Raw genomic sequence first — 12739 nt, forward strand, 5'->3', positions numbered from 1 at the left:
CCTTCTACCTCCGGGCTACACTCCCAGGCCTATTTTTAAATATTTTTTTTTGGAAACAGGGTCTCTTACGCTAGCGCTGCTGGCTTCCAAACTGCGCGATCCTCCTCTCTCCGCCTCCCAAGCACGGGGATGACAAGCGTGCACTACCACGCCAGGCTTTTTATTCTTTATTTTAAAACAGGGTCTAAGTTGTGGAGAGAACCTGCAATCTTCCTGTCTTAACCTCCCATGGTGTGTGCCACCATGCCTGGCTAATTTTTATTCTGAAACAGGGTCTTGTTAAGTTTCTGAGGCTGGCCTTGAACCTGTGATCCCCCCCCCCCCATTTCTGCTTCCCATGTTCTGGGATTACAGGCGTGTGCTACCTTCTCTGGCCTAATTGTGGAATTTGAGTGTGGCAGAGGCTTGCCGTCTCCTGTTCTGGTCAAAGTTGTGAAGTTAAGAGTTGTGAAGACTCCGGGAAACGCACAGACGTGTGGGGTTCTGAGGGAGACTGTGGCTGTAGGACCTCGTTGGGATCTTGCTCGACTGTGCAGTCATGCTTATCTCCCAGCCCCCACACAGCATCCCTAGATCCAGTCAGGAGGCTTCTGATCCTGTTGCTGTTGGTTGCCTGATGCTAAGTAAGACATTTACTCGTTCCCCACTTGTAAAATGAATTAACCTGAGATCAGTTCTGCCTTCATTCCTCTCGCCCCACACACTGGGAATTGAATCCAGGGAGCCCTAGTACTGAAAGCTACATTCACAGCCTATTTATTTATTTAGCCTGGGATGGAACCCAGGGGCATTCTACCTCCGACCTACACCCCCAGACTTTTTTTTTTTTTTTGGTGGTACTGGGGTTCCTGGAAGCCCTTCTACCTCTGGGCTCCACTCCCAGACCTGTTTTATACTTTTTTTTTTTTAAATGTGGAAACAGGGTCTCTTAAACCAGTGCAGCTGGCTTCGAACCTGCGCGATTCTCCTGTCTCCACCTCCCAAGCGCGGGGATTACAAGCGTGCGCCGTCATGCCCGGCTTCCAAGACCTATTTTTTATTCATCTAGAAACAAGGTCTCACTGGGTTTGCAAAGGGCCTCACTAAGCAACTGAGGCTGGCCACGAACCTGCGATCCTTCCCGAATGCTGGGATAACAAGCGTGCACACCGCAAACGCTCATTCTTATTTTCGAGACAGGGTCTTCCCTAAATTGGCAAGGCTGATTTCGAATGTGAGATTCTCCTGCCTCAGCCTCCCGGGTAGTTGGGATTAATGGTTTGAACCACTAAGCCCCGCTGTGGGCATTTAATTTCTTCGTGTGTGTGTGTGTGTGTGGGGGGCACAGAGGCATTCTATCTCTGGGATAAATCTCCAGCTCGACTTTATTTCTTATTAGAAAACAGGGTCTAAATTGTGACGGCCTCGCTAAATTGGCTTCGAACCTGCGATTCTCCTGTCTCAGCCTCCCAAGTATTGGGATTACCGGCGTGTGTCGCCACGCCCGGCTGGCTTTTAATTTATTTCTCTGGTTCTCCCCTCCCCATTTAATACCTGACAATATTTATGTCTTGAACACAAAGACAAAGAAAAACCAGTGGCTTCTAATAAGTGCTGTGATTTCTGATATGCTTGTGGGAAATGTCTTCTTTGATCCTAGTATATGCGAGGGGTGACGAGGAGAATAACACAGAAGCCCTCCGCGGACACACACGGAAGAATAAAGCACTGAGAAACTACCAGGCAGTTACAGTCCGGTTTTAGAAGAATCGAGTCCCTCACTTTTCGCTTCCGCCTTCCGCAGCAGCCAATGAGCACTCAGCGCTTCGCCTTTCCTACAGAAAACTACAAATCCCGGCAGTCAATTCGCGGAGTGACAGCTTTCTGCGCCAATCAGAACTAGCCGGCCCCGCCCCAGACGCGGAACTCCATTTCCCAGGCGCGCTCGGGCCGAGGCGATTTCCCTCCGCTCGCGCCGGTGCCCTCCTCCCGCCTCCGGCTCGCCGTCCTCGCGCCCAGTCACCGGCGCGCGTGCGCGTGCGGGTACGTAGCACGCGAGTGACGCGTAATATGTGGGCCGCTCCGGAGCCGCGGTCGCGCTGTGAGTGAGTGAGGGAGAGTGAGTGCGGACCCGAGCGGTGTGTGTGAACTGTGGCCGCTGGCGGGGTCAGGGGGAGCGCGGCGGAGCCGCCCGGGAAGGTGAGTGGGGGAGCGGGCGGGGCCGGCGGGGGAGGGGCGGCACCTGCCGGGGCGCCGGCGGGAGGGGCCGCGCTCCGGGCCGCGGGAGGCCGGGCCGCGGCCTGACAGGACTTCGGCCGGGTTCCGGGCCGGGGGCGGGGCCGCGCTCCGGGCCGCGGGAAGCTCCGGGTGCCTCTTCCGCCCGGAGTGGGGGCAGGGCGCGCCGCTCCCGCCCGGCCCGCGCCGCGCCGCGCCGGCGGGCGTCCCCGGGCCGCGTGCCGCCTCCCCGCGCGCCCGGCCGGGCGGCGCCTGCGCGGCCCCTCCCCGCGCCCGGGCTCGGGCTCGGCGGGCTCGGCGGCGCCCTCGGCTCCCCCGGCTCCGCGCCGCTCCCCGCCGGCCTGGCTGCCCCGGCCGCAGGAAGAGTTGCCGAGCGCTCGCCGCGGCTCTTTGGGGGTCGCAGATGACTCGTCCGGGGCCAGCGGCTCGGCTATGCCTCCCTCTCTCTCTGTCTTTTTAAGAGAAGCCTTTGATTTCATCTACGTGTTTTAATAATTTATATTCACAGCAGCTTCCTGGTGTAAACGCTTTGTTATAGTGTGAGTTCACTGGAAGCGTCATCCTGACTTCCTTTTTTCAGTTTGAGTTTGTCTGTAATATGTTTATATAAGCGTGTGTATTTAGACCAAAAATCTAGCTTTTTTTCCCTCTTTGGTGGCATTAGGGATTGAATCTAGGGGCATTCTACCTTTGGGCTCCACCCCCACCCAACTTTGTTTTCTTTTACTTCCTTATTCTTGTTCTGGGAATTGAACTCGGGGGGTTGTACCTCTGACCTACACCCCTGGTTGTCTTTTATTTTTAATTTGAATCAGCATCTCCCTAGTTTGGTGAAAGTATCACCATTTGCTGAGACTGCTCTCCAGCCGTGAACCTCCTTCCTGTCTCAGCCCCCCAGGTACTGGGATTAACAGGTGTATGACACCGAGGCCAGTCCTACTTTCTGTTTTGAAACAGGGTGTCACTAAGTTGCGATGGCCCTAACAAATTGCAAAGGCTGGCTCCAAACTTGCAGTTTTCCTGTCTCAGCCTCCAAGTACTGGGGTGACAAGCTTTGCGCCACCATGTGTGGCTGGATTTAGTATTTTCGTGTTTGATATCAAGATTTAGTTTTTCTTTTTTTTGGTGGTACTGGTAATTGAACCAAGGGACATTTATACTTCTGAGCTACACTTCCAGCCCTATTTTTTTTCCTTTTTATTTGTGGCATTGAGGATTGATCCCAGGGACATTCTACATCTGAGCTATCCCCACTCCCCCTTATTTTTATTTTGAAATAGAGTCTCCCTAGGTTGATGAGTCTCACTATTGCTGAGGCTGTCCCGCAACCTGCAATCTTTCTGTCTCTGCCTCCCAGGTACTGGGATTACAAGTGCATCACCACACCTGGCTGTTTTTAGCTTTTATTTGAAACAGTGTTTTACTAGATTTGAGAGTCTCACCACCTTGCTGAGGCTCACTGCAAGCCTCTGATCCTACTGTCTCAGCTTCCCAAGTACTGGGATTACAGGTGTGCACCAACATTCCCAGCTAAAACTTTTTTTTAATCTTCATTTTCTGTGGTACTGAGAATTGCACCCAGGGTCATTTTACCTCTGAACTATACCTCAAACTTAATTTCATGGTTTTTATTTTTTTATTTTTTATTTTTTTGCGGGTCTGGGAATGGAACCCAGGGCCATTTGACCTCCGAGCTACACCCCCCTGCCCTATTTTTTATTCTTTATTTTGAAACCGGGTCTCACTGAGTTGCAGAGGGCCTCACTAAGTAGCTGAGGCTGTCCCTGCGAACCGTGATCCTCCGGTCTCGGCCTCCTGAATGCTAGGATTACAAGCATGCGCCACCATGCCCAGCTATTATTTTTTAATTTTTAATTTTTATTTTTTGCGGGTCTGGGGATGGAACCCAGGGGCATTCTACCTCTGAGCTACATCCCTTAGCCTATTTTTTTATTCTCTATTTAGAAACGGTCTCACCAAGTTACGAAGGGCCTAAGTAGCTGAGGCTGTCCGCAAACTGCTATCCTTTGGTCTCAGCCTCTGGAATGCTGAGATTACAAGTGTGCACCACCATGCCTGTCTTTCTTATTTTATTTTCAAATCAGGATCTCTCTAAGTTGCTAAGGCTGGCTGTGAACCTGTGATTTTCTCTTTTTTTTTTTTTATGGTACTGGGATGTCATCCTGTGTCATTCTACCTCTGAGCTACACTCCCAGCCCTATTATTTATTTATTTATTTATTTATTTATTTATTTATTGGTACTGGGGCTGGAACCCAGATGTTTTCTACCCCCAGGCTATACTCCCAGACCTATTTTATATTTTATTTTATTTGGAAACAGGGTCTCACTAAGTTGCTCAGAGCCTTACTAAGTAGCTGAGGCTGGCTGACTTTTTTTTTTTTTTTTTTTTTTTTTGGTGGTACTGGGGGTGGAACTCAGGGGCGTTTCTACTTCCGGGATACATTCCCAGACCTATTTTTATATTTTATTTGGAAACAGGGTTTTAGTAAGTTGCTGAGAGCCTCACTGGGTAGTGGGGCTGTCTTTGAACCTGTGTAATTTCCTGTCTCAGCCTTCCAAGCACTGGGATTACAAGCCTGCTCTACCACTCCCCGCCCTGAGGCTGCGCAATCCTCCCGTCTCAGCCTCCCAAGTGCTGGGATTACAAGCATGTGCCATCACTCCCTGCTGTCCAAACCATTTTACAGTGTATTTAGAAGCTGGGCATACCCGACTGGTGGTGGAGATTTGTAATTCCAGTACTTGGGAGGCTGAGACAGGAAGATTGCAGGTTGGTGGCCATCCTCAGCGACTTAGTGAGGCCTCCTACAACTTAGTGAGACCATGTTTCAAAACAAAGAATAATAAATAGAGCTGGAAGTGGAGCTCAGGGGTAGAATGCCCCTGGGTTCAATATCAGGAAGAAAAAAAAAAAAAACTGGGCATAGTGGGTCATACCAGCAATCCCAGTACTTGGGACCCTGAGGCAGGAGGATTGCAAGTTCCTGGACAGCTTCAGCAAAGTAGCAAGACTCAGCAACCTAGAGAGAGACCCTGTTTTAAGAGATGAACATAGTAGAGGGCTGGGTGTATAGCTCAGAGGTAGAATACCCCTGGGTCCAGTCTTCAGTATCACACACACACAAAAGTGCATTTAGTAGATTCACAAGATGGTGCAGTCATCACTGCTTTTTTGCTTCCAGACAGTTTTTTTTTTTTTTTTTTTTATCACCTGGAAAGGAAACTTGGTATCTATTTAGTGGTTACTTCTCATTTTCCCTTTCCTTCAACCTTGTCATTTACTAGTCAATTTTCTATAGCACAGTGGATTTATCTAGTCTTTTTTTTTTGAGGGTGTGGGGATGGAACTCAGGGGCATTTGACCTTTGAGCTACACCCCCTGCCCTTTTTTTTAATCCTTTTTTTTTTTTTTTTTGCGGGTTTGGGGATGGAACCCAGGGGGCATGCGACCTCCAAGCTACACCCCCTGCCCCACTTTTTTTATTCTTTTTATTTTATTTATTTATTTATTTATTTTTTGCGGGTCTGGGGATGGAACCCAGAGGCATTTGACCTCTGAGCTACACCCCCTGCCCTAGTTTTTAGTCTTTATTTTGAAACTGTGTCTCACTGAGTTGCAGAGGGCCTCACTGAGTAGCTGAGGCTGTCGGCAAACCGCGATCCTCCAGGTCTCAGCCTCCCGAATGCTGGGATTACAAGCGTGCGCCACCACGCCCGGCTTATTTTTTATTTTGAAACCGGGTCTCACTGAGTTGCAGAGGGCCTCACTGAGTAGCTGAGGCTGTCTGCGAACCGTGATCCTCCAGGTCTCAGCCTCCCGAATGCTGGGATTACAAGCGTGCGCCACCACGCCTGGCTTAATCCTTTATTTTGAAATCGGGTCTCACTGAGTTGCAGAGGGCCTCACTGAGTAGCTGAAGCTGTCTGCGAACCACAATCCTCCGGTCTCAGCCTCCCGAATGCTGGGATTACAAGTGTGTACCACCACGCCTGGCTGGATTTACCTAGTGTTGATGTTTGATATAAGTTGAATTATGTGTAACCTTTTTATGCTTTGTGTGTGTGGGTGTGTGTGTTGGTGGGGATTGAACCCAGGAACATTCGACCTCTGAGCTACACCCCTTTTCCTATTTTTTTTATTCTTTATTTTGAAACAGGGTCTCACTAACTTACAGCGGGCCTCACTAAGTAGTTGAGGCTGTCCGCAAACTGCGATCCTCTGGTCTTGGTCTCAGCCTCCTGAATGCTGACATTAAAACCGTGTGCCACCACGCTCAGCTTGGTCTGATTTTTTATTATCTTGAGATAGGGTCTCACTAAGTTTTAGAGGGCCTCACTAAGCAGCTGAGGATGACCATGAACCTGGATCCTCATTTCTCAGCTTCCCAAGTACTGGGATTGCAAAGTGTGTACCATCATGCCTGGCTTTTTTATATGCTTTTTTCATTTTGCAATTATATTTTTGTGTGGCGTTGGGGATTGAATCAGGGCTTTCTCTCCCAAGCCACACCTCCAGCCCTATTTATTTTATTTGGAAACAGGGTTTTGCTAAGTTGCTGAGGCTGGTCTCAAACCTGTAATGCTCCTGTCTCAGCCTCCTCAGCTTTTTCCTAATGACTAATGTTTATATCTTTAGAGGAATGTCTGCTTGTGTCTTTTACACATTTTTTTTTGGGGGGGGAGGTGTTTCTGGGTTTCTTTTTCTTTTTCTTTTTTCTTTTTTTTTCTTATGGTACTGGGAGTTGAGCCTAGAGGCATTGTACCTTTGAGCTACACCTCCAGCCTGATTTTATTTCTTATTTAGAAACAGAAATCTAGGTTGATGAGAATCTTAATACACTTGCTGAGGCTGTTCAGGAACCTGTGATCCTCCTGTCTTAGCCTAATACATACAGGGATTACAGGTGCGCCACCACACTCACTGGTCATGAGGAGTTATATAAAAGTTAAGAACCACCCTTTTGACCAAGCTTTCTGATTTTTTGACAGTTGAGGAAACTAAGGCTGAGGGAGGTAAAAGGACTTGTCATGACTTGAAAATTGGAGTTTCCCACTACACCACAAATAAAATTATCTGAAGGTCCCGAGGGATGCTTTCTCTCAATTTGTAGTAACTTTCTTGACTTTGCATACGTTCTCTACCCCTCCTCCCTTCCTTTTGTGTGGGAAGTATTCAGGTTTATTTGCCTGTGTTTACTTGTTGCTTGGGCTTCCTTAGGCCAAGTCATGACCACAGTGGCAGTACATGTGGACTCAAAAGCCGAGCTCACGACCCTGCTGGAGCAGTGGGAGAAGGAACATGGCAGTGGGCAGGACATGGTACCTATCCTCACCAGGTATGAAGAATTACGATAGTTTTTAAATTTATAACACACAAATTAGTTTTTTTCCATACATACAGAAAAACTACACTAAAACTAAATATAAAATAGGTCTGGGAGTGTAGCCCGGAGGTAGAAGGGTTCCAAGGAACCCCAGTACCACCAAAAAAAAAAAAAAAAAAAAAAAAAAAAAAATAGGGCTTGGAGTGTCGTTTGGAGGTAGAAATGCCATTGGGTTCCATATCTAGTACTGGGGATTGAACCCAGGGGCATTATACTTCTAAGCTATCCTCTCAGCCCTATTTTTTTTTTAATTACTTTTTATTTGAAACAGGGTCTCACTAAGTTGCAGAGGGCTTCACAAGTAGCTGAGGCTGGCCATGAACCTGCAATCCTCCTGTCGCAGCCTCCCAAGTACTGAGATTACAAGTGTGTGCCACCACTCCTGGCTTAGTCTTTTATTTTTAAAAATTGGGTCTCAGCCAGGCGTGGTGGCGCATGCTTGTAATTCCAGCATTTGGGAGGCTGAGACAGGATTATTGTGGTTCACGGACAGCCTGAGGTACTTAGGCCCTTTGCAACTCAGTGAGACCCTGTTTCACCAAGAATAAAAAATTGGGCTGGGCTGGGGGTATAGCTTGGAGGTAGAATGCTCCTGAGTTCCATTCCCAGTACTGGGGAAAAAAAAAAAGGTCTCACTGCCTAGACGTGGTGGCACATTCTTGTAATCCCAGCGCTTGGGAGGCTGAGACAGGAGGATTACATAGATTCAAAGCCAGCTTCAGCTACTTAGTGAGGCTCTCAGCAACTTAGTGAGACCCTGTTTCCAAATAAAATATAAAAAATAGGTCTGGGAGTATAGCTCGGAGGTAGAAAGCCTCTGGATTCCACCCTCAGTACCACCAAAGGAAAAAAAAAAGGGGGGGGGTCTCACTAAGTTGTAGAGGCCTTATTAAGTTGCTGCTGAGGTTGACCTCAAACCTGCAATCCTCCTATCTCAGTTTCCCAAGTACCAGGATTACAAGCATGTGCCACCACATACAGCGTCTATTTTATTTTTAATTAATTAAAAAAAATTTTTTTTTGCTGTACTCTGGGATGGAAACCAGGGGCATTCTACCTCTGAGACACATCCCCACCTCTGTTTTTTTATTTTTTTAATTCTTTCTTTCCTTTTTTTTTTTTTTTTTTTGTGGTACTGGGGATGGAACCCAGGGGTCTTCTACCTTCGGGCTACTACCCTGACCTATTTTATATTTTATTTGGAAACAGGGTCTCACAAAATTACTGAGAGTCTCATTAAGTGGCTGAGGCTGGCTTCGAACCTGTGTGATAGTCCTGTCTCAGCCTCCCAAGTACTGGGACTACAAGCGTTCGCCACCATGCCTGGCATATTCGTTATTTTGAAACAGGGTCTCAATCTCAGTGAGTTGTAAAGGGCCTCACTAAGTAGTTGAAGGTCTATCTCAGTTGCTGAAGCTGGCTTTGAATCTTTGATCCTTTGTCCTAGACTTCCAAGTACTGGGATTATAGGTGTTTTAACACCCAATAAAGAGGAATATTTATTTTTATTTATTTTTTGTGGCACTGGGGATTGAATCCAGAGGATTCTACCTCTGAGCTAAACCCCCACCCGATTTTATTTCTTATTTAGAAACATGGTCTCACTAAGTTGTTGAGGCTGGTTTTGAATCTGTGGTCCTCCCATCTCAGCCTTCCAAGTACTAGGATTAGAGGCAGGCACCACCACGACCGGCTTAAAAGGAAGATTTTTAATGATGACTCATTAGGTTTTTGGCTTCCAAGTGATGGTAGTGCTTCTTTCCCCCTTTTACTGGGGATTGATCTTAGTGGCACTTTACCACTGAGTTCTATCCACTAACACCCCCCCCCCTTTTTTTTAATTTGTAGACTGTGTCTTGCTAAATTGCCAAGACTGACCTTGAACTTACAGTAGTTCTACTGCCTAGCCTCCTGAGTAGCTGGGGTTATAGTGGGCTCCATTGTGCCCAGCAGTAGTGTTATTTTATTTATTTTTGCCACTGGGGATTGAACTTAGTGGTATTTGACCTCTGAGCTACACCGCAGCCCTATTTATTTTGAAACAGGGTCTTGCTAACTTGCTGAGGCTAGTCTTGAACCTAAGATCCTCCTATTTCAGTGTCCTTAGTAGAGGGATTACAGGCATTTGCCACCACACCTGGAGGTAGTACTTTTTTTTTTTTGCGGTACTGGGGATTGAACCCAGGGCCATTATACCTCAGAACTACACCCCCAGCCCTGTTTTTTATTCTGTATTTTGAAAGAGGGTCTCATTGAGTTGCAAAAGGCCTCACTAAGTAATTGAGGCTGTACTTGAACTGCAATCATCCTGTCTCAGCCTCCAGAATGCTGGGATTACAAGCTTGTGCCACTATGCCCAGCTAGTAGTACTATTTCTTGATGCAGGGAAAATTTAGAGAAGAATGAATTTGGGATTGGAAAATGTTTTATGAGAATAGTTGTTTAGATTTGTATGCTTTTCAGGAAAATACTTTCTAACTCCCTTTTATATCACGCTTTGACTGTTATTGTAGGTGGTACATTTTTTGCAAGCTTAGAGTTGACCCCTTCTTCCTTTTGTGCTAGGATGTCTGAATTGATTGAAAAAGAAACTGAAGAATATCGGAAAGGGGATCCAGACCCATTTGATGATCGGCATCCTGGTAAGATGTGTTCTCTTAAGCTTTTTTTTCCCCTGACAAAAAGAAAATGGCTAATAGTATTTTTCAAGTGAAATAGTATCTTTTGTGAAAAGTCTTATTGTTGATGGCACTCAGGATTGAATCCAGGGTCATTCTACCTCCGAACTACACCCCAGTCCTTTTTATTTTTTATTATTTTTTATTTTTTATTTTTTTGGTGGTAATAGGGTTGGAAGCCAGAGGCTTTCTACCTCCGGGCTAAACTCCCAGACCTATTTTATATTTTATTTGGAAACAGGGTCTCACTAAGTAGCCGAAGCTGGCTTCGAACCTGTGTGATCCTCCTGTCTCAGCCTCCCAAGCGCAGGGATTACAAGCGTGCGCCACCACGCCCGGCTCTTTTTATTTTTTTAACAGGGTCTCACTAAGTGGCAGAGTGCCTCACTGTGCAGCTGAGGTTGGCTGTGAACCTGTGATCTTTCTGTCTCAGCCTCCCGAGTACTGGGATTACAAGTGTGCACCACCACATCTGGCTCAAGCCTTTTTTTTTGTTACAGTATTTCTGAAGATTGGGGCAATGAGGACAAATAAATTCCTGGAAAAATTATAATATTTGTGGTATTTATAGATCAAATAGAACAGAACTAATTTTAATTAAATTAGGTATACCTTAGTTAACTCAGTTGGAATACTTGTAAAGACTAATGAGAAAACAATTCTTCCTTTCTGACTTTTTAAAACTGAAAGTAGTTTTCTTGTGTCCTTTCATTTTTATAACAATAATGTTCCTTTTATTTTTATTTTATTTTTTATTTATTTATTTTTGCAGGTCTGGGGATGGAACCCAGGGGCATTTGACCTCCGAGCTACACCCCCTGCTCTGTTTTTTATTCTTTATTTTGAAACAGGGTTTCACTGAATAGCTGAGGTTGTCAACAAACCTGTCTCAGCCTCCCAAATGCTGGGATTACAAGCGTGCGCCACCATGCCTGGCTGTTCTTTTTATTTTTAGAGAAATATAGTTGAGAATGTTTTCTTTGCTAGGGCCTGAACCCAGTGGCATTCTGCCTTCAATCTATACCCCTGCCTTATTTTATTTTTTATTTGGAAACAGGGTCTTGCTAAGTTGTTGAGAGCCTCACTAAGTTACTGAGGCAGACTTCAAACCTGGGATCCTCCTCTCTCAGCCTCTCAAGTATCAAGATTACAGGTGTGTACCACCATTTCCGGCTGCAGAATTTTTTTTTTTTTTTTTTTGGTGGTATTGGAGGTAGAACCCAGAGGCTTTCTACCTTCGGGCTATACTCCCAGACCCACTTTAAAAAAAAAATATTTTATTGGAAACAAAGTCTCACTAAGTTGCTGAGAGCCTCACTAAGTAGCTGAGGCTGGCTTTGAACCTGTGCGATCCTCCTGTCTCAGCCTCCCAAGCGCGGGGATTACAAGCGTGCCCACCACGCCCGGCTTGCAGAATGTTTTTAATGTCTTACTTTTAGTTAGGATGTTGGCACTTGAAATCCTGACTAATAATCAGATTGTATTTTTATCGCGTGTGTGGTATTGGATATTGAAATTAGGGGCTTTCTACCTCTGAGGTACACCCCCAGTTCTATTTTTTATATTTTACTTTGAAACAAGGTCTTACTAAGTTGCAGAGGGCCTCACTCAGTAGCTGGGGTTGGCTGCGAACTTGTGACCCTCCTGTCTCAGCCTCCCGAGCACTGAGATTACAAGTGTGCGCCATTGCTTGGTTTCTCTGTCTCCCTCTCTCCCCGCCCCTCTGTCTCTCTCTTTCTTTCTTTTTGTGTTGGGGAATTGAACCTAGAGCCTTATGCTTGTTAGACAATCATTCTACCACTAAGCTACATGCCCAGTCCTATGAACAGATTTGATGCCTGCTTCAGTGTTTTGACAGCTAACATATGCTCTATTCTGTGATTTTGGTTTTATTTTGGGCTAATTTAATTATAGTCATAGCAAACTAGTCTGCTTTCATAATGAAATTTTCTGTAATGCAGAATTATGTGGGACCTGAGCCTTTACCATTTTGTTTTCTCTAAGGGAGGTTACCAGAGAGAGAAGCTTAAGTCATGAATGGGCCCACCCTGCATGTAAAGTCGATAGTCACAAGGACTTCTTTTGTGAAGAGGAGTCCGAAATTCTGTGTGTGGAGAGAGTGAATAGGAATTATAAAAACAGTATTACTGTATACCTACCTAGATGCTCCAGGGCTTATTTTCTGTCTGATATACTTCTGTTCTCTATGTAAACTGGGTATTTCAAATTGAGTGCCTAGTTGTTTATGTAATGTTGCCTGCTGTGTGCGCTTGTCTTAGACATTCCTAGACAGTCCTAGAATACTCAGTTTAATTCACATCTTCAATAAGGCAGGAGAACGTGAAGAAGTATGAAAGTAAATGGATGAAGTGGTAATGAGGAAGATAAGAGGGCCAGAGAATGAAATGCTTTTTTTTGTAGTAGAAACTTAAGTCAGTTT

General features: G+C 45.9%; 1 protein-coding gene across 4 annotated transcripts in view; it reads left to right on the forward strand.

Annotated features, from left to right (window-relative positions):
* Positions 1–7460: 7460 nt before the first annotated feature.
* DCAF1 (DDB1 and CUL4 associated factor 1) overlaps positions 7461–12739 on the forward strand; it is a gene marked incomplete at both ends in the record, with an annotated part of 63294 nt that continues 58015 nt past the window's right edge. For 3 of the 4 annotated variants that reach the window (XM_080696819.1, XM_080696818.1, XM_080696820.1), the window contains 2 exons: positions 7464–7573; positions 10187–10263. In XM_080696819.1, the coding sequence (XP_080552945.1) occupies positions 7464–7573; positions 10187–10263 (187 nt within the window). Of the gene's footprint in view, positions 7574–10186; positions 10264–12739 lie in introns of all 4 variants that reach the window. The other variant, XM_080696821.1, reaches the window with a different exon arrangement.

The sequence above is a fragment of the Muscardinus avellanarius genome (assembly GCF_963383645.1).
Source record: "Muscardinus avellanarius genome assembly, chromosome: 5".
Taxonomy (NCBI): Eukaryota; Metazoa; Chordata; class Mammalia; order Rodentia; family Gliridae; genus Muscardinus; species Muscardinus avellanarius.